Source organism: Python bivittatus, unplaced genomic scaffold (assembly GCF_059951505.1).
Source record: "Python bivittatus isolate LINGU-HERP-01145 unplaced genomic scaffold, Pbiv_v1 ctg000850_np1212, whole genome shotgun sequence".
NCBI lineage: Eukaryota > Metazoa > Chordata > Lepidosauria > Squamata > Pythonidae > Python > Python bivittatus.
In genome coordinates, this window is record NW_028277112.1 from 5,754,093 (window position 1) to 5,781,167 (window position 27,075).

The following is a 27,075-nucleotide window of genomic DNA, read 5'->3' on the forward strand; positions in this document are numbered from 1 at the left end:
AAACTATGGTTCAATCAAAATTAAGGGGAAAAAGCCTTCCAAGTAATAATTTAGAGCTAAGGTATACAATGGACTGAGGGCAATCACAGGCCTCTGAATTGCATGTCACAACCCACACTTTCAAAAATGAATGAAGCCAAGGCAAAAACTAAATCTGATTTAAAATAAGTTAAACTTAACTACAATTAAAATTATTAATATAATTATTTTAGGCATATTTAACAATTTAATCTTTCTACCAGATTAAAAATAACAGTAACAACTTTTGAGAGTATACCAAAGGCCACATAAAATATTTGGGAGTTCACATGTGGCCCAACAAATATGGTCATAGATTGAGTACTTCTGGGCATTTCTGGTTTCAATGTTTGTTGAATTTAGCTATTGAATACATGCTGTCAGAAGTTCAGGTTAAACTATTGTATGAGGGAAAATCTTGGAGTTGGATAGTAAAGCAAGTTGAAAATATTGGGTTAGTGTTCATTTCATCTTGAGAAGTCTACTACTACTCATGGAAGGACCAAGAGGCAGTGGAGACACCCATAAAGAAGATGGAAGGGGAGGGCGGAGCTGGCGTCGCGGCGATACGGCGGGCGATCCTGGGCTCCCAGGATGGCAGCCGATATCTCCTCGCCCGGACGGTCCCGATGGACCTAAGCCGTCCCGTAGAGATGGCGAACGCAAAGGGCGCGTCCCGCGGATCTCAGGGACGCCGCAAGTCCCAGATCGATCCGGGGAGAAGCTCTTGAAGCCGGTGGAGGAGAGGCAGCCAAAAATGGCTGCGAAAGCCGGGACAGCTCCAAAGGAAGATGGAAGAGAAGGGTGTCAACTGGGTGAGATGGACTTTTACTATTCAACTATTCTTAGAGAACACCTTAAGTAACTTAAAGAGATTTTTAAAAGTGAAGAAAAGTGGATTAAGCGGCGAGATTGAACCCTATTAAAAAAAAGAAGGGGGAGAAAATTTTTCTTTTCAACCTTCCCTTTTTAGTGGAATTGACAAGATGTTTTTCTTTTAAAAAAAATATATTTTTAACTGGATTGGCTTTCTCTTTTTAATACTCAATAACTTTATATTTTAAGCCTTTTTTTTTACTAAGATTTTTTTATTGTTATAAGAAATTTATATCTTTTTGACTTTGAAATGGGGAAAGTGGAGTTAAGAGAAAGTAAATGAAAGAAAGTTGCACTGCCATTTAGAGGCGCGAATTAGTGCTTTTTTTTTCATTGTGACGCACGCTCAAAGACCCTGTGCTTTCTAAAAAGATAGTGGGATGTGCATGTTTATACAGGTGCCATCCGTAACTATAAACAAGAAAGTGGAGTTGAAAGCGACTTTGAAAACATTAAGATGGAAAGTTTGAGCCAGTCACAAGAGCCTTGATTAGTGGCAGTAGCTCTTTTTTCTGCTAGAAGCTCTGCTTTGCTTTCTATTCCCACCCCAGATGGATTTTTTTTTTAAAGAGGCTTAGCCTTTTCCTTCTTTTCCTTTTCTTTTATTTTTCCTTCTTTTTTTTCTCTCCTTTTGCTTCTTTTTTTCTCTTATTTTTGGCAAGAACAAAGATAAAGAATCCTTTGACTCAATGAAGGTTTATCAAGATAATAGACTATACGAGAAACACAATGCAGAAAAAGATCTTTAAACTATTGAGGATGACTATAAAAAATTGGAAGAAGAGCTGCAGAAACTCTCAAAAAAAAAAAAAAAAAGATATTAAAGCTAAAATGGACTTAATTAAACATAAAACGGGATCATTGGAAAAGGAAGAAATAGTACAAGAAATCAGAAACATTAAACGGAATTATTGTGAGGCCTATAAACTGAGAATTAAAAGGGTTAATCAACTGATAAATGAAGAGAGACAGATTTGTTCTTGGCACTGAGGGTGAGAAAAAGATTATACAAGATTATAATGGAAAATCGTACTAAGAGAATGTACAAAAAGAAGAAGTAAAACAATATTGAAAGAAACTATTGCAGATGTTTAAAGAGAAAATCAGGGGAATACAACAATGATGGAACTGACAGAAGCTTCCAAAAGCAGAATGTTCAAAAGGACACTTATTATTGCTTTCTCTTATCCAATAATATAGAAAAAAGGAATGAACAGCCAGATATTTTGGGACATTGAATGAAAAAGGTGAACTCAAAATTATGCAAGCGCTGGAATAAAGTATAAATCTGAGATATATAGTTAAAAATTGTATAACATGTAGTGAAATCTGGTTAGAACTGTAACTTGGTTAGAATTGTAATTGATACTGTAACTGATATTGGTTAGAATTGTAACTCTTAAGAATTGGAAAAATTAAAAAGTACTTATGCAGGAGGAAGTTATTCAAAATTATGGAATGTGCAGAGATGAGTTAAATTGAGATTTGAAATTAGAGTAAGAAGATAAGCAATTTTATATGACACGGGATTTGTTTTTATTAATGATTAGATGAGAAAATATAGTAATGTAATAGATTAGGAAATTTTATAATAGAAATTTGATATTAATTATTATATATATACACATATAATAGATAGATGGAGATGTATTACTAATCCTATTGAAAGTTAAAATTTTTTGTAATATATGATTTTATAGATTAGCTATGAATGATTAATAATTGTTAATTGATAAGTATACAAGTATATTTTTGAATAGATGATATGAGAATTTAAGATTATGAAAGGGGCACCAACGAGTTTAACTGGTTGACACACGGTATAAAATGGAAGATGCTTTTTTATGCCTTTTTATGTTTTTGTTTGTTCATGTTTGTTTTGTGTTTGTTGTAAAAATAAAAAAAACATTATAAAAAAAAAAAAAAAAAAAAGAAGATGGAAGGATGGAGGGAATCTTTGGCAATGTTTGTTTGCAGCTCCCCAAACCATCTCCTATTCTAAAACAAAAGAAACTCAAGGACAGCTTTGTTTGTGTGCTAAGGATGCTGTAAGGCAGTGTTCCTCAACCTTGACCACTTGAAGATGTGTGGACTTCAACTCCAGAATTCCTCAGCCAGCATGGTTGGCCAAGGTTGGTGGAACCCTGCTGTAAGGGAAAGGGAAAATCAACAAAAATTGTCCATTCTTCCTAAGGCAGCCACTGATAATAACAAAATATGAAACACAACAGAAGACATACAATGGCTGGTGTGGGTCTTCCGGGCTGTGTGGCCGTGGTCTTGAAGTCTTGTTTCCTAACGTTTCGCCAGCACCTGTGACCGGCATCTTCAGAGTGCAGGAGCACAGACAGGAGCAGTTCTCTCTGTGCCCAGGGTGAAGTGACCCTTCTGTGGGTATTTATAGAGATCTTGGGGGGGGGGTGGGGGGTTGGGTTACTGAGTGGCTGCTTGTTTTGGAGTCAGCATCTGTGTGTATTTTCCTGGGGATTAGGCAGGGTTTTTCTCCTACTGAATTGTTAACGAGGGGCTGCTGGGGGTGATTAGCAAGTTCATTGTGTGAACTGTTCACATGTCCTGGTGGTTGAGCTGAGTTCCTTGACCTTTTGCAGGCTGTATTTTTCAAGATTGGTAGCCAGGTTTTGTTGATTTTTAGACTCTCCTCTTTTTTATTGAAACTGTGCTGGTGTTTGTGAATCTCAATGGCTTCCCGGTATAGCCTGGTATAGTGGCTGTTGTCCAGTATCTCTGTGTTTTCAAATAGGATTTTGTGTCCAGTGTGCTTGAGAGCATGTTCAGCTACTGCAGATTTTTCTGGTTGCTGTAGTCTGCAGTGTCTTTCGTGTTCTTTTATCCTGGTATGGATGCTGCGTTTTGTGGTCCCGATGTATACTTGTCCGCAACTGCATGGTATGCGGTATACTCCTGCAGCGGTGAGGGGATCCCTTTTGTCTTTTGCTGATTTTAGCACTTCTTGTACTTTTCTGGTGGGTCTGAAGATTGTTTGGAAATTGTGTTTTTCCATCAGTTTTCCCATGCGGTCTGTGACCCCTTTGATATAGGGCAGAAATACTTTATTGGTGGGTGGCTGTTTTTCTTCTTCAGTCGCATGTTGCTTTCTTGGTTTGATCCTAACCAAGGTTAGGATTAGGTTTCCTGCCTAATCCCCAGGAAAATACACACAGATGCTGACTCCAAAACAAGCAGCCACTCAGTAACCCAGCCCCCCCCACCCCACCCCCCAAGATCTCTATAAATACCCACAGAAGGGTCAATTCACCCTGGGCACAGAGAGAACTGCTCCTGTCTGTGCTCCTGCACTCTGAAGATGCTGGTCACAGGTGCTGGCGAAACGTTAGGAAACAAGACTTCAAGACCACGGCCACACAGCCCGGAAGACCCACACCAGCCATCGTATGCCGGCCGTGAAAGCCTTCGACAACACATAGAAGACATACAGTTTAGACCTCTTAGCTTTCTTACTATTTGACTTACTTGTCTGGGCAGTTTGTGTCTTGTTCTTAACATGGCTTCTATCTTGCAATTTCTGGCAAAGAAGAATGTTTTTCATTAATATGAATTTTATTCTGTTAGATATAAAACTTATTTGTTTGGTTTAATAAAAGATGATTTAACACTTCTATGCATCTGTGATCATATTTTATCAAAAGATTTTACCCTCCTTTATGATGCATTGTTTTTCACATAACCCTAATAGTGAAGTTGCAAACTGCTAGAGTTTTGCTAATGTACCAGATACAATAATTACTATAAATCACATGTATTTTAGAAATTTTGACATATTTTAAACAAATAATAGTGTTGGGAAAAGCAAATAATATTGAATTGATGCCCTTTTATGTCATTCTAACTGGTGTACACCAAGGGGCGGTATTCCTCTTTGTTCTACTTGATAACATAAACTCAGCCTCTGGATTTAACAAAACAGGAAGATGATGCTATTCATACCTGGGTTTCATTTGAATTTCAACTCTCAGTTTATTATGCTCCTGCAAATGATTTTGAAGCAACTACTTCACTAGTCTAATTTATGGTCACCATAAAAGCCAATTCCAAGTCCCCAAAGGCAATCAAATCATCTGCCCAAACACACAACCTTTCTCAAGAACTGGAATATGAGGAGAGACAGAGGCAGAGAGAGATGGGGCAAGTCTGAGTCGTGGACAAAACACAATTGTGGACAAATTCCTGTGACTGTTTATTTATCACAACATATGAATCAGAATCCCTCACTCATTTCTTCCAGAGAATATCAAAATTCAAGATAAAAAGTATGTTTTCCAAGTTTGGCTTACTATAATAAGCCAGCATTCCTGGTTTCTACTTCATGCAAAAAGCCATGGATCAAGTTTGCGTGATTTTTTTTAGTTGATCCCACATGGCAAGAGGTATTATATAAGTTAGTCACAACTATACAAGCTAGTCATATGTCTAGCAAACCACAGTAAGCAAACATAGCTATAAAAAGGATAAGTCATTGTAATTAAAGAAGCCTAAACAGAAAGAGTCAAATAAAGTGACCTTTAGTGCAGAAACAAAGCAACAAGCTTCCTAAGCAAGAGAGTTTAGGCAAATACTAATTTTAGTTACTCTTACTTTATCTATTTGTAAAGACTTTACTGCCACGAACAATGCCTTGGTTTTTTTCTACACATCAAGAAGTTACTCACTTGAAACGCTTAACTGAAATTATTACTCTAGCATAAAACTACACATAGGCCTCGCTTAACATCCACTCATTCAGCAACTGTTTGGAGTTATGACGGCTCTGAACAAAGGGAGCTTACAACGGGTCCTCGTAATTGTGGCCATCACTGCATACCCACAGTCACATGATGGCAATTCAGGCACTTGGCAACCAGCTCACAATTATGACACTGCAGCATTATGCGATCATGTGATCACTATTTGTGACCTTCACTGCCAGCTTCCAACAAGTAAAGTCAATGGGGAAACCAGCAGGAGGTCACAAGTGATGATCACATGACCACGGGACACTGCAACTGTGCAGGATTTACCTAACAACAGTAACTGGAACTGCCAGAACTGCTGTCGTAAGTCAGTGCAGTCACATGACATCACACCTTACAACTGTGTTGCTTAGCGATGGAGTTCTGGGTCCCAATTACCATTAGTAAGCAAGGATTACCTGTATACCCAATAAAATATAAACTTCTTGGTATGTTACAGTCTAAGCTTTCTCATACTATAATTACATAAAACAAGGCGGCAGTATACAAAGATAGAAATAAGAAAATGTAACAATGAGCAATGACATCCCCAGGTGATCGCTTTAAAACTTACTTTTGTACATGCAGGAGCACAGTCCTTACAACTTTTATGCACAATTGCACTGCAATCTGCAAGCGAGCAAGAAAAGTTCTCTCAGTTGCAATCTCAGCTTTAAAGTGTTTATTTCTATCTAGAAGTAATCCCCGTCCTACCATGTTTTCCAGCTGTGATGACTGGTTAATTCAAAAGGGTTGGAAAAGTTATGCAAGTAGGCAAAAATCAGGTTAATTCTCACTGAAAAGATAAAGAAGTACAGTATGTCTTGGATCTTAGGCCAAAACCACACATCATACAGAACAGGATGTTGCCACCAAGGGAACAGCCCCATCTATGTTTATATTATCCTGTTTTACCTTGAGAACCAAACTAGATGAAATTTATTTATTGACTGATTTCAATTTGTTATAGCTGCCCACTCCAACAGACTGTTACAAAATCAAAAAGCTGTTGAAAAATAAACCCTGGCAGCTCAGACTAAAACAACCATAACAATACAAGCCCAACAAGGGCCACACAAATACATTAATCCCAGACCTTAAGACCAGGTCTTAAGGGCTTTCCAGAATCCCAGGAGAGACAATGTCGTCCATATCTCTGGGGGGGATGCTGTTCCAGAGGGCGGGGCCGCGACAGAGAAGACACACTTCCTTGGTCCCACAAGGTGACAGCATTTAATAAAGGGGAACTGGAACATACGCACTCTGCCTGAATATACCAGGCAGGCAGAAACAATTGGAGAAATGTGATCCCTCAAATATGCCATGATTTGGAAACTGGTGTGCCTCTTTACATTCACCTCAGCCCCAACCGTGTTCAGACAGAGTGATCCTTGTTTAAGAAACATAAGCATGAATGAGGTATACTAAACCCTGCTCATACAGCACCCTTACATATCTCCTCAAGGTGTTTTTCTTTCAAACTCTGAGCTCATTTCATCTACTGGAACTAATAAAAAAAAAGAAATGCAGGCTGAGGTCAAGGGGAGGGTTGGGGATGGAGCTGATTTCTGAGATCCTTTCACCAGTGTTGCCTTGTAATTTCTAAACAGATTCTCTGGCTCCTAAAAGAAAATACTTGCAACTCTTAAATTTAATTTGGGGATATATAAAGATGAAACTGATTTAAGGCAACATCCAATGGAAAACTCTATAAATCTAACAACTGTTCTAGGCAGAGGTAAAATTAGATCATATTTAATATGTTAATTTGTTAATAATGGCTTTATCATGTTGGTAACATCTAATTAAGAGATCACTATAGCCGGTGGTATGATAGACTTATGGGTTTTAACTTAGTGGGCGGAGTTCCAAATTCAGTCTCCAACACTCAGAATTAGAAATGTTCTTCCTAAAAGCCATGAAGAACTGCTGCCTGTCAATATACTCAGGACAAGACAAGCTCCAATGTGCTTATGTATGAATCCTGAAGTGTAGCATCATAGCCTATGATATGAACACTGTATCTTGAACTAAGCAGAATATAAATTACTTTCAAATCAAGAAATAGGACTGAATATGTTATGCTTAGAATAATCCCACAAAAATAAGGGAACTTGTCAGTTGTGGCTATTTGTCTATGATCTGTCCTACGTATGACTAAGTTTGGAACCAATCTACAGCATACAAGCAACTTTCTATAATAGAGTTGTGGAAAGCAAACGCCTATGAAAACAAAGTATAGCTACTTACAAGAACACTGCAATGATTCTTTCCCCAAAAGTGGTTTCTCGCATGTGAAACAAGGCATTACCCCAGCATAAGATCCAGAAACAAACTGATGTCTGTTAACTTTCTCTTTTTCTTTGGCATCTTTGCTTTTTGCCTTAACAACCAAAACGAGAAATAAATAAAAATAAAAATGGTTCATTTAGTTTTCAAAGTGATACAGTGTCAATATCTCCAGAAGCAACCACCCCCACTCAAAAGAAGCAATGAATAATCTTTTCACTCCTCTCCATTTTGTTGATCAATATTCCATAGATGTCATATTTTACATGTTTATGTAAACATGGAAGAACCACCTGCCACAACATACATTCAAATAACATCTTTGCATCTGGAGGTGTTGGATATTGTAATGAAAGGGGAACAAAAGTGTATAGTCACTGAGGATGAGCTCAGTACTTTCTGAAAGCTATATCACTCAGGGGATGTAGGGATCATCTTAAGACAATTCTGAATACCTACATATCAGTATGATTACATAGGACCATGTATGGGACTTTTTCCAAAAGAAGATTTTGTGAAAATCAGAATGGAACCAAAACAGCAGTAGACTGAAGAAATATTGACATGAACCAGTTAAATAAAATTGTTCCAAAACTGTCCCAAAATCAGAAGAGAGATATTTGGCGCAAACCCTCCAAAAACACTGATCTTGTTCCTTCTATCAAATTCTGCCCCTTTTCCTCTTTATTTATTCAGCCAATATATGACCAAACTAGCATTTTCAGACAATGGAATGATAAGTCCTAAATTAGTGTAGAGGATCTTATCATTTCACTGTAGGTGGAAAATACTATTTTAAATGGTCCTTCTATGCTTTTTTTTTAAAAAAAACTCTTGCAATTGGAAAATGTTTTCTATTCAGTAAGGCAGCCCAGTGTTTCCAAAGGAAATCTTTCTCATTTCCCAGTTAGAAAATCTCCAGTAAGAACTGTATTTTAATGCTCCATCTTTTAACTGAAAGCACAATTCAACATTCATGTGTTAGTCTACTTTTTCTTTTTTACTAGAGTGCATTCATCACAAATTACCTTAGATTTATTTCTTGTACTGGCCATTCTATTCATTAGAAAACTGAATGTTCGGCTAACTTTATATTTTTCAGATTCTGATTTTGTTGGTATAATGTACTTATCCCATTCTTCTTCTTGAATCCTAAAAATATACCAGTAAATATCTTAGCATCTTTTGAAGGCAATAATAATAATAATAATAATAATAATAATAATAATAATAATATATGACTCTATCATAGGAGATGTCACAAAATAAGAAAAATAAACATCTGCACTCTTATATCTAATTTAAATGTGGAAAAATTCCACATCACTGCATGTTGGCATTTTATCTAGCCATCACAAGTTAATACAAGTAGCATGTCTGATTGATGCTGAAATTCTTACATTTTTGTTCCCGACTAAACTGCATCTATTTGATGGTTATTACTAACAAATTAGATGTATATATACCTCCTTTAAAAACATACCTTTTTTCTGACTGTTCATGCAAGCTGAATGCATGTGATTCTATAAAACAATAATTAATAGGTTTAAAGCAATCATACCGTAACAGTCACTTATTGTTGAAAGCGTAATATTTCCATTTAAAAATTCATTTTTATTCATTCCATTTAAAAAAAAAGTATTGTATACTAACATTATTATAGAACGACTATGGCAAAAGAAAGCAAAGATAGTACCAATAGTAATAGGCGCCTTGGGTGCAATCCCAAAACATCTGGAGTACCACTTGAAGACCATTGGCACTGACAAAATCACCTCAGTCAACTGCAAAAGGCAGCTTTACTTGGAACAACTTACATCCTGCAACAATACCTTTAACACCATCGAATAACAACATCTGCCTATCCCAGGTCCTTGGGAAGGACTCGATAGGTGGATAAAAATGCTAAATCCAGTCTAAACATCTGGCTGACTGCACGACCAACAATAATAATATCAGTGTGTTAAGGTGTTGGACTGGCCCTGGGTAGACCCAGGTCCATCCTCAGCCAGAGAAGCTGGCTTTCTCCTTCTCAGGCTAGCCTACCTCAGACAACTGTGGGGGAAAATGGGAAGAGGGAGCCCGATGTAAGCTGCATTTGCTCCTAAACAAAAGGCGAGTTTAACAAGCAAACAAGCAAATATTCTCCCTTTTCCTGGAACCTCAATAATATATGATTAAATTGTACACAAATGCAAGGTACAGAATACAGGGAGAAAATGTAGTTGCATCAGTTATCCTGCCTATCTTCTCACATACAGTTAGATATAAACCTGATTTAGAAGATGATAGAATATGTGTGGGTAATTTGAATATTCTCACTTAGAAAAAAAGATTTCCTCTTATATGAAAAGCACAATATCCTGCTCTGAAGTTAATCTGAGGCTGAATAAACCATGCTAACTTGCTCTAAAAATATAAGGATGTTAAAAAGATCAGTGCTCACCATCATTTGAATCACATTGTATAAATTCCCGGGCACATTGTGGTTTCCCTAATAAGACTTTGGGTGAAGTATAAGAATATGAACGAGAACGAATTCCCGAAAGTAGAGATTCCTAAATATATAAAGCAAGCAACATAATTCAAAATTGTCTTATCTCTTTTTCAGTTTTTACAAATGTTTTTTTTTAACTGCATAATTTTAACTAGATAAATATATAATTATTTCTCTTGTAACCACTGTTATTTATGGAAAATTCCTTTTACTAAAATTTACTAGTAAATTCCAATTACTAAAAAAATTATAATATGGCATGTTTGAGAAAAGTATGGATAAGCTCTCACTTCAAATAATAATTGTTATTAATTTTATAAGAAAACCAAAACAATAATAAATACCTTGGACTGTAAACTGCTGGATAAAGGAAGAGATTCAGCTCTGCTCATGCTACCGTCCAGTCCACTGGTGGTCTCTGAAGCACTTAACCTACCACTATTGTTAGGCAAGACCGCAGAAGAGTTGTAGGACACTGAAGAAGATCGGTTAGACATTCTTTCATCTCCATTGTCAACATCCAAGTCATCAAGACTGGAACTGAGAGCAAAGGAACACAAACATATGATAATTTACAAGAGTAACTTAAACTAGTTATACATCAGTAAGGAAAGTGTGTTGCCCCTTCATCCCCCCTACCTACCCTTGACAATTGTTAAAATAGCTAAAAAAATCTAAAAAATTAGAAGCATGCTTTACACACTGGGGAAAAGGCAGTATTTCCTTGAATATCAAAGTATAACCTTTTGGGTCAAAAATAAAAAATACATCAGCAAATACATTCCAAAGCTCACATTTGCACTGGCAGCATGAATACAAAGACAGAAAAACAGTGATGGGAGATTTTTAGTATGCTCCTCTGGAGGGAAACAAAACTCTGTAAAAATCATTCTTTGACCACTTGGGCTTAGTTGTGTTATCAGAGAACAGATAAACAATAGCACATTAAAACCAACATGGGTGTGCTTTTGCAGTACAGATGCAGGAAAAGTTTTGGAAACCTATCCAACATATTCCTTTTCCTTTCCAAATCCCTGCAACCCATGTTTATTTTATAGGACAAACACACATAAGAATTAGGAAATCCCTATTTACCTTGTATTGCTCTTTTGGCATGTTACTAAACTAGTAAATCAATGCCCAGAAAAAGCAGCATTAAGGTGATAATTACAGAAATGACCCATCAAAATTCTCACTGTTTTATAATTTCAGCAGAACATAATAAAAAATGAGGTGCAGATCTTATCAGTTGGTACTTTATTTCCTTTTTTGAAAATGTGATTCATTAATTTTTACTGTTTTTAGGATCAGTCATAAAAAGAGTTGTTTTTATAACAATGCAATCAAAACCTATTTCACACCTTCGTTTTTTAATAAAGGGATAACGATGATTTCGTAGATTACTAAGAGCATGTGTCTTCTTTAGTGGCATGTAAGAACCGGCTGCATCCAAGCCAGGTATCATAAGTGTTGATAGATTTCTGTTGCTTGGAATATTTTCCAACACCTCTGGATCTTTATTTGAAGCTGTGTTAGTTTCAGAAGTAGTCTGGCTGTTGTTAATATACTTGACACCAGCATCTTCCATCTAAAGTATGAAAATAAAATTGTTAATGTTAAATACAAAATAATATAAAATGAGGTAAAGCTAAATTCAGTCTGTAGAACTGTCAAGAGACATTAATGATCCCAATAGAAAAAGGCCAATGGAATCGGGAACATAGTGATGCTAACATATACTTCCAGTGCTATGCTCCAAGGTAGAATTCATTCCCGCAATATCTATAATGACATTATCAGGTGTCAAAATGATATAAAAATATCTTCAATCGACAGAAGTAGAAAGAAACATAGTAATTCCTCAGAAAGCAGACACCATAAACAAGTAAAAACAAAACTAAGATGTTATAATTATTATTTTATATTATTATTATCACATTGAACCTAAAAACTTTAAATGTATATTGTCTGTTTAGCATTTATATTTATTTAGTGTAGTCTCATACACTAACTGTAAGACTACACTAAACTGTATGGACAAAGATTCCTATTAGTCTATGACATGGAAGAAGAAATATAGCCTTCTGGAAGATGCTGAACAGCAACTCCAGCCTCATCACTGGCTTTCCCAATAGAACTACTGAAAATTGTGATTCAGCAACATCTGGAGGGGCAAAGGTTCCCCAGCTCTGGCTCACGGGAGAAAGGCACATGTGCATGAGATGCAGATGAATGATATATGAGAGAAAAGCACAAAACAGATGGGTACGTATGTGTGAGTGAAACAGGCAAAGAGGAAGAGAAGGTGTGAAAGAGAAGAATGGGACAAATGGTGCAGGAAAGAAAGAGATGGGGAGCACACAGATGGTGAAAGAAGTACACAGAAGACATTTTTATACAATTTACTCAGTAGGTAAGTGGAGTGAAGGAAGGAGGCTGAGATTTGCAAATCCAAACCAGTGGTTGCAGGTCCTTCATGTTTCACTTTTAAAAGATTCTTGTTGAGTTTATAATTGATAAGAATTAACATCAATCAGTCCCAAAATGAAATGGTACACTACTGATAAAGAGCCATTTCAGAAGAACTAAGTGCAAAGTTCTTGGTATCCTGTTTAAATAAAAGTGTTTAATCTTACTCTTCATCTTTTAAAAAATAGAGCATTTTAGTCCAGAAACTTTTTTTTAAAGTATCAATACTATACAAATTTGAGAAAAAAGCAGAGTCCACAAACTATTGTAGAATTATGTGAAACTCCTCTAGAATCAATGGGACTTCAGCACACATGGTTTTGCACCTAATTTTGGCCAAAACATTTTCATTAATAAGTATGTACATTAACAGGTTACACCACCCCCATTGTCTCCCCTTGAAATAAAATAAATAAATATTAATTGTGGAATTCCATAACTTGATATAATCACATACTTTCAATAGCTGCATGTAATTAACCTCAATATACACCTGTCAATCTTACCTGACCCACCACCATGCGGTTTGCATACACTTCATCACTTCCATTTATCATAGCTGAAAGTTTGGCTGCAGCAAAGAAGGTGGAGGGATTCGGTCTTCTCCTATAAGCCTCAAATGGGGAATGTTGCTGAGCTGGAATAAAATAATAAGAAAAGAATTTATTCTCTTCATGGTCATTCAGAAGAAAGTGATGACAATTTTGAGATGAAATTATTCATATTTTTGTCTCATGAGTAGGGCACTTGAGGTAAGAGGAGCCTTCAGACCATACAAAAAGCTTTGCCATTTCTTTCTTCCCCCTCTTCCTGTTGTCGTCGTCACATCCAGCCTTCTACAGCAGGGTCATTCTAGTACTCATGGAATATCATGGCCTCCAGATATACTATTGGTCAATGCTGGCCCGGAATTCTAGGAGTTATAATCCCACCATACTTGAAGAGCATGGTGGGAAATTAGGTAAAGAAGAAGAAATGAATAGAATAACTATTCTATAACATAACTAGAATTAGTTATGTATGGGGCTTATAACAGGGATGGGCAACCTACAGTGCATTTTGCAGCCCCTCAAAGCCACTCTTGACTATACAGTTTGCAGCCAACTGGGGTTCGAAAATGGACAACTATATGTTCTGAAAGAGTGAAACCATAGTTTAAAAATAAACTGGGCCTACCTACTTTGTGGTCCATAGCTATCCATTGGTCACCAAAATATTGTTCACCTGTCCTACCACGATTAGATCAACTCTTTCTAGCTCCAATTTTTTCAATATGAACTATTTATCATAAATAATAGCATGAAAGGTTCTTTATCATCTCACTCACATAAGAAGGAGGCTGTCACTATAATTACTGTCATTAGTGGATCTATCAATATGGCCATATGTAAGACTAACAGGAATACCTAGACCAGTGTTCCCCAGATTCCCCCATATCTAGGTCTACTAGTTCTAGGATGGGGGGAGAATCACATGATTCTTGTGACTTTTAAAACTCAAATGAGATTTTTAAAAACAGAAGGAATCGATCAGCAACTGACCAGGTTTTTCCAAACTAAAGGAGTTCAAAAAGAGCTACACATCTGATTCTGCTGGATATATTCAGCTTCCTGCATTCCTTTATCAGTGCAACACAATCTCTTTGTTGGACTAAGATTGTTTCCAGGATCTGCTTTGCATTTTGGTTAGTTGTTTCTCCTTGAACTTGGCTGTGCCACGCCTCTGCATCACACATTGCAATTATGCCAAGTTGGGAAAAGGGGATTTGATAATGCAACAGGTGTCTCAGCCGCTTATTATTTTTCTATGTTTCTGCTATAACATTTCAAAATGGGGATTGAAGACACAAGTTAGAGTAATTTGAGGGAGAAAGAAAAGGAAGTAAAATATTAATAGATACTGAAATCCCAATATATACTACATTGCTTGCCAACACCTTTGTTTCCTCATAGTTTATTCATTCAGGATATAATCTATCCAAATAAACAAGGAGCTAACTGAACTGAATAATGAAAGCATTGTTTTATTAGATGTTATCAACTAGTCGATAATATTATGAAATAAATGGAATCCACTCTGGGACTGAAAGTGAGAAGGATTAACTCTTTTCTCCAATATTCTTTCCTCAAAAGGTGTTAATAGTTCTATTAGAAATGTGCATGGTTCTACACATCTCCCTCATCTCTTTTAATCTCATTGAAAGGCATAGGCCCTTAATAATGCTTACCATTGGGAAGTTTATGTGCATAGTTTTCTGAAACTGTTTAGGATTATATGCATATTAGAAAATAGAGATCTCTTTTTACCTATACACACACGCACACACAAAATATGTTAAAGGAATCAAGAGCAATAATGATATACTTTGATACCAAGATAAATGCATGAAAATAATGGAATTTAGTATCCTTGTACTCATATAACTTGCATTAAAAAATTAAAGAAGAGTCCACTAGAATTCATGATCAGAATATTCATTTGTTCTACCTGACATTTTCACCTGTTTTTCAATTAGCAAAATGTTTTAATACATAAAAAATAAGCAGAATTCATTACCATCTTTTTATGTTTTTACTCTTAACATGGCCAATCTGGTAGCCTAAAATGATAATGTAGCCAACAGAAACACAGTCTTGATTGTATTTATTTATTTTATAAAACATATATGGCTACTCATCTTATTTACCGCAATTCTGGGTGGCTCACAGCAACAACAAAAATATGTAAAATAAGTAAAAAAATAAAAAATAAATCATCCAAAACAGAAACAGAGCCCAGCATCCTCCAGCAACATTGCAATAACAATAACAACAATCACTGGGCTTGAGATTCACCCTATCCCAGCCCCTGGGGGGAAGAGCCAGCTTTTTAAGACGTTCTGGAAGGCTAGAAGTGTAGGGGCCTGCCAGATCTCAGGAGGCAGGGTGTTCCACAGGACAGGGGTCGCTACCGAGAAGTCATGCTTCCTCAGTCCCACTAGATGATAACTTTTAAGGGAAGAGACCTGGAGCATGCCCACCCTATCTGACCTGGTGAAACAGGCAGATATTCTCAGGAAGAGGCAGCCCCACAAATAACCTGGCCCTATGGCACGCAGGACTTTAAAGGTGATAACAAGCACTTTGAATTGTACCTGGAAAAAACTGGAGGCTAGTGCGGCTCATGCAGTGGTGGTATTATATGGGCAAAGCAAAGGGCATCCAAAAGTATGCACGGCGCTGCATTTTGGACCAGTTGTAATTTCTGGATGGTCTTTGAGAGCAATTCTATGAACAGCATGTTGTGGTAATCCACCAGGAAGTGACATGACTTGAGTAATTTTGAGCAAGGCCTCCCAGTCCAGGAATGGGAACAACTGTTGCACAAGATAGATCTGTACAAAGGCCCCTTAGCCATGGTTGCCACCTTAGCGATGGTTGCCACCTGCTCCTTGAGAACCCCAAGTTGAGAACCAGCTCTGTCTGGGGAATTGCTATCCTGTCAAGACTCAAAGTGACACCTTTGAGGTGGGGAGAAGGGACCCAAAGGGTCCCCATCTTGCTAGCATTGCGTCAGAGCTGGTTCTCCCTATCCAGACCCTCACAGCTTCTAGAGCAGTGTTTCTCAACCTTGGCAACTTTAAGGTGTGTGGTCTTCAACTCCCAGAGTTCCCCAGCCAGCATGAGCAGCACCCCCTGAACAGCACCCTCTGCTCAGCCACGTGTACAGATGTACGGCTGGGTATCTAGGTACAGCATACTGATACCACATTCCATGCCAATGAATTACCTCCTCCAATAGTTTCATGTAGATATTGCACAGTTGGAATTTAAAGAAAAGAATTTCTGGTAAAATATTAGGAGAAATTTCCTAATGGTTAGAGCTGTAAACAATGGAGCAATCTAATGGAATAATCAGTAATTGATTGAGAAGGAGATTGGATTAGATGACCTATTAGGTTCCTCCCATCTGATACACTGTATGATACTATGACTAAAAAAGATGGCTAAAACCATCATAATATCAGGTAGAGCATAGAAACAACATTAAAGAGTCTCTTAGAAGAGCGATAATGGAGTTAATAAGTGAACCTGTACTAAACGCTGAAGTAAATCAAGATCTGAACTAACAGTGAGAGGCTGGGAATGAAGGCCCTGTATTTTTCCTTACTTCATGTGTAATTATTAATTTTAAAAGCTATTAACATGCCAAAGTGACAGACATCTCTTCCTCATATCACCAAAAACTCACCTTATACAAACCTGAGTTGGCCAAAACAAAGCCAAATTTAGAGATTAAAATACTGTCACACCAGCTAAGGATTTCTTCAGTGCTTCACCAGATTATAGACAAGTCCATAGGCTATATTATTTATGTCTTAATGGCAATTAAAATTTGCCAATCTGCTTCTATATGAAGAAATGCTATGTAATGTCTACACTGTTTGCCCACGTTGAAATACTTCCACTATTTCTCTGCTTCCCTAAATTTCTCACCCTCCTATACAAGGATTCTGTGCCAGTCAGAAAACAGTTCCTGCCCTCCACGTTCTTCTGAGGGACTGAACTAATTTATTTCCAGCTCGGCTGCAGTATGGCAGCAGGTAGTGAAGCTGGTGTGTGTGTGTGTGTGTGTGTGTTTTTGAGAGGCTGTGGCTCCATTTTGTCATTGAGTGGGATATCTCTCCATGATAGCCCTCTGAGGTAGTCCAGACAAGAAGCACAGCCATGAGTATTAACTCTATGTTTATGTAAGGTTACATCAACAGAATCTTGCAAGACTGAAATCTCTCCCCTCCTCTCTTTTAACTCTCTGGAAAACTAGGGAGGGTCTCTTTTGAAATGCTTCCCACAGCTCCTCTCCTTTGGTGGGCTGAGAACTCTTTTGCACGCCGGTTGTCCAGTCTGCAGCTCTCCCTCCTGTCTCCCAAGGTCATTCCCACATACCATTACACCCCATCCCCCATGTGCTATAAGAAAAATGCTAACTTGAGGCTTTGGATCTCTTTCTCATTACCCCCAATCAAATTAGCCAATAGTGAACTTTATACATATTTTGTTAGTTTGCAAATAAGCCAGAGTATAAAACATCAAGCTGCTTTTCTTTCCTTTTTTTGGGCAGAGTGATTTCTTCTTCCATTCTTGTTCTGTGGGTATGGGGAGTAAAAATCGTGGCATCGTATGAGTGGTTAATACAGGTTAATGTCTTTTCCAAATGTCTGTATTATCCTACAATTGAGATCTAATCATGATATTCTTTGAGGGAACTTTTATAGTCTGTGATTCTTAACTGCAAAACAGATTTGGTAAGGATATTACTACTACTACTATTACTACTACTAATAATAATAGCAATAATAATAATAGAAATAATTATTTCATAATTATTATTAAATTTATATGCCACCTGACTCTCAGTGACCTTGGGCTGTTAATAAATTATTTAAAACATAAAACATTAAAAACAAGAAAAACTTCAAGAGACAAAAAGAAGGGTAAAGATGGCAGGATGACAAACCAAATGGGAACAAAAGAAAATAACCCACATAGTCTAAAGAGGTTTTGGTCATCCTCGCCAAAGGCCTGGGGGAAGAGCCAGGTCTTCAAGGCCCTTCAAACACCAGCAGGGTGGGGGCCATCCAGAACATCTTTTAAAAAATGTATACCTTCTGTTATTATGGTTTTCACAAGTCTGAAATAATTGAAAATTCCAATGGATTTAGCAGTCAACTATCCATAGCAGATTCTTAGACTTTATAACACTCTGTCAGGGTGTTACAAAACAGTAACATATCAGCTTCCTATTTGCATCCATAACTTAGACTACTGTAATAGGAAAGGTATTTCAAGACTTCTAAATCACCAGACAGGAGAATTAATTACAGATCGACTCTATTAGTTATTTATTTTTACTGGAAGAAACAATCCAGTTTAAAAAATGACAAAGCAATATCTAACGTGCAGATTATAAATCACATTCCTGAAGTTCCATACATTTTTTACAGCACAATTATGACAAAGTGTTAACTCAATGACTGTAGTTTATCTAGACTCTTGTAAAATGAACAGAGAGATCAAGATTTCGATTTACTAACCAAAAATCTAAGTTCACACATGTGAAAATTAGTACTTTAAATGATTTTTAAAAGAACTTTCAATGCTTCTATTGCTTCTTGGGGCATCTGGTTGTTTGCTTTTAAAATTATAGCCCAGATGGACTTTGGTCTTCTCTAACAAGACAGTTACATTTTTCAGAGACTGCTGCAAGTTGGCAAGAACTCTCTGCATCCTATAGATTCTGTTCTACATCTCATTGTCTTCAAAAGCTAGAATTCTACAAATACGCCAGTACAACAGTAAGTGCCCCCTATGCTATATTTATTGACTCTACCCCATACATATGTACAATTATCAAAGAGTATGGTAGTGGCACACCATCCATTGTCATTATTTTCAAAACACACATTATGTGTACCAAATCCAGTATAGTGACTAAGCTGTAAGTATGCATTGTCCAAAAAGAGGAAACACATTACCTAAACAAAGAGGATATGGATTTGCATTTGCTAGCTTATAATTTAAATAGAAATGTGACACATCTCACTGTAATATGAAGACTGTGATTCTGTGACTTGTGTGCCTGCCCATTTTGCTGTCTATGAGTTAACTCTTGATGGGCAGCTGAAGGACCTTGTTTTCCTTTCCTGTGATTAACTTTAAACTAAATTTGGGCTGAACAGTCCTTAAAACAGATTATGTCTTTTCCTTAAGATAAGATGTATTCCCATCCTAGAAACAAGATACTTTAGGAAGCTAACTTTTTACTTATATACATACATACATATACAACAATCACTATATTTCCTTACAAGTAAACACCGTTAAGCAAAGCATAAAAACGTAAGGGTAGTAAGAAAAAAAATTAAAGACCAAAAGTAAGAAAAAAGGAAATCTAACTAAATCTAGCTTGCACTAACATGATTCATTGTACCTTTCCATGCTTTACAACAATTGTGAACCATTTTTGCTTCCATCATGTCCACATATCAATTCAAATATTGTTTTCCACTCTTGAGACTTTTCAATTCTCTTTTCTCATCTCCATCTCCATCCGATCATGACATTCTCACTCTTCCCCTCCCTCTCAATCCATTCTTTCTTCCAGCATGTATTTGTTTTGCAATTCATTCTCTCTATATGACTAAACCACCTCAATGTAGTTTTTTTGTATTGGTCACTCACTTTTATATTCAATCCACATTTATTCATTAGTCTTTCATTCTTGAGTCCATCTTTTCTTGTTTTATCACACAAACTTCTTAAATAAATTATTCCTACTGCATTCAACTTATTCTTATGTTTCTCTTGACGTACCCAACTCTCACTTTCATTTAACAAAGTGGGCTACACTCCTATGTAGCCATCTTCATTTATTTGGACAAACATTAATTCCTTGCAAAAGGCTACATACTACCCATTACTTTTTTACAAATAGTTGCATGTCTTAAAACTTCTCCAGCCATTTCCCTCTATATTAATTTCATATCCATATTCCATTCCATCATACAATTTATTTAACTTGTATTGCAAATCATTTGGATTCTCGGTCATCAATATGGCAGCATCTGCATACAAAAGTACACATTTCCACTTTACCAATCAACATACCTCAAATGCTACCACCAATATTCTCTATATATTTATCCATAAAATATATTTAGTAGCCATGGTGATATCACATATCCTTGTTTTACTCTTTGCTCAATGTTGACCCATTTGCTAAGTTTTCTGTTTACTCTCTCATGCTTTACTTCCATCATTTCAGCCTCCAACATTTCAGCCTTTTCAGTAATGTCACTATATAAAGAAATAAGAGAGTACTGATCATAACTTGCTTACCATCTAAAGTGTAGGTAGCATGCAAATATTTTTAATTAATTAATTAATTAATTAATTAAAATAAAATAAGGCAACTATCACATTAAATAAATCCTACAGGCCAATAGTCCTGGATCTGTTTACTACGTTTATAATGTAATGCCCATATGAAATCTCAAAGGACAATTTAGAATGCTTAAACACCATTTAGTAACATTCCTATATATTTTATACATTTTAGACATATGTCAGGGGAAAAAATGAATAACGATCACCTGGAGAAAATAGCAAACAGTTTTCAAATAGCTTCCCAGAATTTCCTCCAGCAATGTTAACATAGGTTAATCTATAACTTAAAGAATGAAAGCTATGAAACCAAAAAGGGAAGAAATCTGCAGAATAAATTATGTTGGATAAAGTGTACAACCTCATACCACATAATGATTTATGTCTGAATTTCAGGATTAAAAGGACAGATCTTCAAAACTGTCTTCCACATATTTTGTTTCTGTTATTCCTAATATGCAGAAGCCAAAACTTTCAGAGAAAGGGCTTGCCATCAAACATCTCCACAGCTTTTCTTCTGCCAATATTCATGCTTCTGTCTAAGTTTCAAAGAATTACTGATATACTGCATGTGAAAATGCTTTGAACATTTCACCATGCTTGCAATACTGAAGGAGGGTTGCCAGCACTTTAGATGGAGCTATTAAATTTGGCCCAAAATTGATGAGTATCAGTTTTATTCAGGTTGGTGCTTCTATAAACATTACCAAAAGGCTTGTATCATAAATGGAATGGCAAGACAAATAGGAATATGGGAGAAAGTGGCAGCTTTGTCTGTTCCTAGCCCACCGGATAAATAGCCAGCACTCCACCTGCAGTTCTTTTTAGCCAGGGTAGGCAGAGGTCTAAAGGATATGGGGCTGCTTAACCCATATAAGCAAACTGTTCACACATTCAGTTGCAAAAGTAGACAAGCTGCTATCTCAACCACCCCACCAGAACAGAATAGGCAGCAACGATTTTCTCAGCAAAGTGTATTACAATATCATCCACTAAAGTCTTTGAAAGGGCCCTCTACACAATTTTAATCTCAAGAGTATGAAGTCACTACTCTGCTACCTGAAGCTGAAAAGAAGGGTTTCTTTGTTTTTGTCTCCACCACAGATCTACAAACGTTCAATAAGAATCAGCCCAGGTTTGTCTCTACCACTACTATCATAAATCTAGAGTTTTCCTAAGCTCCTCAATAAATCAAGTGGAAAGTGTTGAAGAATAACTGTGTCCACCATCATTCCATTCCACAGATCAACTCTGAGTCATAAATACCAACATTGGGAAAGGAATCCTTCAGTAACCATTAGGGATAACTTTAAGTAAATAAATAAACTATCCACCACAACTAATAGCCATTGAAAGCCTTATTTTCCAAAAATTTATTTAACCCATTTTGTATGGTAGCTACCACAACATCTGAAATGTAAAAACATATTGGATCTGTTTGCTAGGAGACATATTTCCTTCATCTGTTTTCGATCTCCCACCACTCAGGTTCATGGAATTAACCAGAGTTCTATTATTATTAAAGTGAGAAAAAGAACTCTTTTTCCCCTACACCATGCATAATTTTATAAGCCTTGCCATGTTCACACTTACTTATCATGTTTTCAAACTAAAAACCCCAAACATTATTCTATTTCCCTTACAGATTCATTATTCTGGAACTGGTTGTCCTTTTCCATACCTTTCGCAACTCTATGATATCCTTTTTAGTATATGGTAAAGAATTAGTTTTGGTTTTGCTGAGACAAATGAGAGAAAGCTTCTTGCACATTCCCAGGTAATGGCTGAAAGCATGTAAAACCTTTTCCTTTCCATGTAGGTAAGGTGAACCACTTGGTTAGCCTAAATAGCAGGTAAATTAAAGGGATAAATGGTTTGAGTTATATACTGCATTCAAACTTTACAGAATGGCTACCTGAAATTCCAGGCAAACTGTCATTTGTAGTTTTTTCTCTCCTGCTGAAGCCCATTATACCTCCTCACTGTGAAAAGCTACTCACAAGGATGGGAAAATGCTTTCGAATGTTATTTAAGCCTCCATCAACAGGCAAAGGTTGAATTTTCATATTAGCCTTTCACACTCTGGTTTCCGGGTTTTTCTCAATTATGGTGAAGTGTAAATTGTCACACTTCAGGAGAGGCTTCTCTCAAATCTAGTTTTTTAAAAATCAAGCTTATATTTTTATTCTTATATCTTCTAAGGTTTTCCTTTTATTGGAATGACAGAAAAAACTGAAAACATCTTACCATCTTTGGTTCTGGATGGGGTGGCATCCAGGGGGCAGCCATAGCTAGGAGGGCCTTTGCTCAACTTTGTGTTGTGCACCAGTTGTGCCCTCTCCTGGATTAGGAGGCTCTTCTCTCAATCACTCGTGCCCTGGTCACCTCCCGTATGGATTATTGCAATGTGCTGTATATGGGGCTACCCTTGAAAGTATTTAGAAGCTACAGCTGGTGCAGAATGCAGCAGCGCGGGCAGTTACGGGCACCTCTAGGACTGCACATGTAACACCTTTGCTGCACGAGCTGCATTGGGTGCCAGTCTCCTTCCGGGTCCAATTTATGTTAGTTATGACCTTTAAAGCCCTTCATGGCATGGGCCCAGGTTACTTGAGGAACTGTCTTGTCCCTATTACATTGACCGGTCCCACCCGGTCTGGCAGGAAGGGTATGTAACGGACTCCGTTGCCTAGAGAGTTTCAAGTCCAAAGGAGAGCCTTTTCTACCGTGGCTCCTGCCCTCTGGAATATCTTGCCCCCTGAGGTGAAACTGGCCCCCACTCTGCTGGCCTTCTGAAAGGGCATTAAGACCTGGCTCTGCCAACCTGCAGAGGACCCAAGGGGGTTTGCAGCACTGGGGGTGGCTGGCAGTTTGAGGATACTCTCTCTTCCTTTTAATCTGCGTTGTAGTTTTAACTTTTTAGCTTAATTTTAACCTTTTGTAGTTTTTTACATACATACATACATACATACATACATACATACATACAAATATATGTATATTATGGGGGGGGACTCTGGGCAGCTCACAACTCATTAAAAACAATAAATATACGATTAATATGTGTGTATGTGTGTGTGTGTGTGTGTGAGAGAGAGAGAGAGAGAGAGAGAGAGAGAGAGAGAGAGATTTTATAGTTTTTTATCTGTAATGCTGCCTAGAGTCACTTGCATAGTGAGATGGGCGGCATATATAAATTTGAAAAATAAAGAAAGAAAAATAAACAATATACCTATTGGATAATCCCCCCCTCTTCCCCACGAGTTCATCCCGTCCCACCTGATCACACAGAGAGGGCATGCTCCAGACCCCTTCGGCAAAAGAATTCCGACTAGCGGGGTCCAGAAGGCAGGCCGTCTGTGCTGTAGCCCCCACCCTTTGGAATATCTTGCCCCCGGAGGTAAGATTGGCCCCCTCACTCCTGGCCTTTCGGAGGGATTTGAAGACCTGGCTCTGCCATCTGGCCTGGGGCGAGGAGGGGGATCATCAAGTGCAGGGTTGGCTAGTCCCTTAGTGGCCTGGCATTGCTGCCTTGAACCATCGGCCTCCTGGATTTTTTCCCCTTTTATTTTTGTGAATGTGTATTGTTATAGGTTTTAATTATATATTTATTTATTGTTTTAACGTGTTGTGAGCCGCCCAGAGTCCCCCATTGGAGGGAGATGGGCAGGGGACAAATTAAATAAATAAATAAATAAATAAATAAATAAATAAATAAATAAGAAAGAAAGAAAGAACGAACTACAAAATGCAGCATAAATTCTTTAGTTACTCTTCATGTAACTAGATGCTAACTCCAGGAATTGGTCTCTTCAAATGAGAAAGAGGAGAGTGAAAATATTCTGCTGTTTTCATAATTATACAATCTGATAACATTCCAAGAAACAGAACGCATGATTGTCTTGATCTGAAAACTGTATCCTAAGCAACGTTTTTCACTTGTTTATTTATATGGATTTATTAGGATGTATTTGGTCCTAAAACCAATTTAATATAGTTGATTTTTCTGTTATTGGAGATCCAGGGTAGGGTATGCGTAGTAATTAAGGGACCAGACAGACTTAGATTCAAATCAACATTCACCCATGGAAGCTCACTGGGTGACTTCAGGCTACCGTTTTCCACAAGCTTATTCCTATGTGGAAATGTAGGGATAAGGGAGTGCTATGTATGCTGTATCTACTGTATGTACAAAACCTATCCTTCTCAATGTTCCAGAGAACTCTAGAATATTCTATTCCTCCTTCAGACCAAATCATTTGATCCATTTTGGGGGTAGTCAACCAGTTTATAGGGTTCCAGAGAAGTGGAGTATAGGATTCTAGATAAAATAGTGCTGTATCAAGTCTAGAATATCAAGAATGTTTCCAGTTCAAAAGACTGACGTCCAGAAAAGTGCCATACACCCCTTGAAATGGATAAGTCAGTTGGATCTGGAAGAAGAATGGTTGGTTTTACACATCACTAATGCAGTGTGTCTTGAGCTCCTGGAGGAAAGGAGAGATATGAGTATGGTGAATGTGGTCTGCCTACCAGCCCCTCATGCCACATCCCCCACAAGGTAGTGATGTTCTTGGCCACATACAGAATGAAGTATTCCAGTCCTTCCCTCTGCAGATTTAAAAAAAAATTAGTTGCTTTAAAACAAGGGACAGAACTTGGGAGAGGTGTGTAAAAGGAGGCTGAATAAGAAACAGGGCTTTCATGTTCCCAACAGCCTCAATTAAATGGCTGGAATGCACCAAGAAGTTGTGGAAAGTCCATGTAAAGGAAGCAAAAGAATTTGTTTCAAGAGGATTCTATTTCTGTAGAAATAGGTAACATATTTAAGAAGGAATTTGTTCTAGGAGTTTGATTTCTGTTTGCTGTGTTGTACTAAAGTATCATTACTTTGTGTTTTTATTTCACTTAACAAGTTTGGGAATTGTGTATAATATCAGCCTTTATTCCGTTTTCAGTCTGAGTTCAAAAAATACATTTTTCTCTTTAGAATTTCTTGTAAACTGTAATAATAACTTGATCATTCTCCAGTATCATCTTGGAGATTCTGGCAAAGAATTACCTATTTGTAGCAGACCACCACCACGGTCTATTTCCTTTTGGATTTTATTTTCTTTTTAACTGATTTGTAAGAGGCTAATAGGCAATTCTGTATGTTATCCATACATTTTATCTTGTCTTATTTTATTAAAATTTGACTTTGTGCATCTTCCCTGAGATTGGTTTCTCAGTTGAGTTCTCTAGTTGCCACATCTCTACGCTACATGGCCAGGATCATGGTGTTATTGAAATTATTTCACTTTTTCCATTTTTAAAAAACTTTTTAAATGGCTGAAAGGCAGCACAGGGTGTGAGAGGTTTATCTCTTTCACACACTGGGGTTAGCATGAAGGAAGTCAGGTGAAGATCCCCTCAAAAGATAGGTGAGGGCAGCAGGAATTTCCAAGCTGCTACCCCAAAGCAAAATGCGAGTGTGAAGACCTAGAATATTTCTGGAGTGGAACATTTTGGAACTCTAGTTTTGCATACTGTGAGCCTCAGCAACCCATTTGAGAATCAAACAAATTTAAAATAATAATAATGTGCTGCAGAGGGATTGCAGCTGGAAGAATGAGATGCTGACTGAACATATCTAAGGTATTGTTTTATATATGCAGCTTATATGTCTTCTTTTACATTGTTTACACTTTTATAACCTCTCAGGGTAGAGACTTCCTAAAAATTCATTGTTTCTTCAGGTTTGATCCCAGACAAAGATCCCAGACTACCACCACTAGTTAAAAGCACTATTTGATTATTCTGTCTCTTCCCTGCTAACTTGTGTCCTGTAAAGAAATATAACAGAAGAATATACGAGAAAATCAGGAATGGAATATAGTGATGCCTGAAACCCTAGCCAATATGGGGCACAAGTGGACAATAAACACCTCAGTGGAAGTATCCTTAGGGACACACTGATATAGAGAATCAGGGATAGGATTTCTAGATGGTTTTGTTTTTGTTTTATAGTAAATTGAGTCATGGAGGACAGGAAGAATGGGAGTAAATTTTAGTTAAAGTCAGTGATAACAGAGTCTTTCTCCCTGCTACTTTCTCAGTCCAGATCAGTAGATTGCTGCCTAGATTGTTCTCTCACAATACATACAGAAAACTGAAAGAAGGGAATGACAATTTTAATGGGAAAAATGTCATGGGGAAAAGTAAGTTCAAATTATACACTCATTGCTGAATTTATCTCTGGGGAAAAAATGGGAGA

At 37.2% G+C, this 27,075-nt stretch overlaps 1 protein-coding gene across 3 annotated transcripts in view; it reads right to left on the bottom strand.

Annotated features, from left to right (window-relative positions):
* Window positions 1–27,075, bottom strand: part of ARHGEF28 (Rho guanine nucleotide exchange factor 28) — a 160,512-nt gene that overhangs the window by 43,037 nt on the left and 90,400 nt on the right. For all 3 annotated transcript variants that reach the window (XM_088129801.1, XM_088129803.1, XM_088129802.1), the window contains 9 exons: window positions 13,404–13,534; window positions 11,790–12,016; window positions 10,773–10,968; window positions 10,378–10,489; window positions 9,415–9,454; window positions 8,960–9,083; window positions 7,893–8,025; window positions 6,217–6,272; window positions 4,387–4,438 (listed from right to left, as the gene is read on the bottom strand). In XM_088129801.1, the coding sequence (XP_087985927.1) occupies window positions 4,387–4,438; window positions 6,217–6,272; window positions 7,893–8,025; window positions 8,960–9,083; window positions 9,415–9,454; window positions 10,378–10,489; window positions 10,773–10,968; window positions 11,790–12,016; window positions 13,404–13,534 (1,071 nt within the window). The remainder of the gene's footprint in view (window positions 1–4,386; window positions 4,439–6,216; window positions 6,273–7,892; window positions 8,026–8,959; window positions 9,084–9,414; window positions 9,455–10,377; window positions 10,490–10,772; window positions 10,969–11,789; window positions 12,017–13,403; window positions 13,535–27,075) is intronic.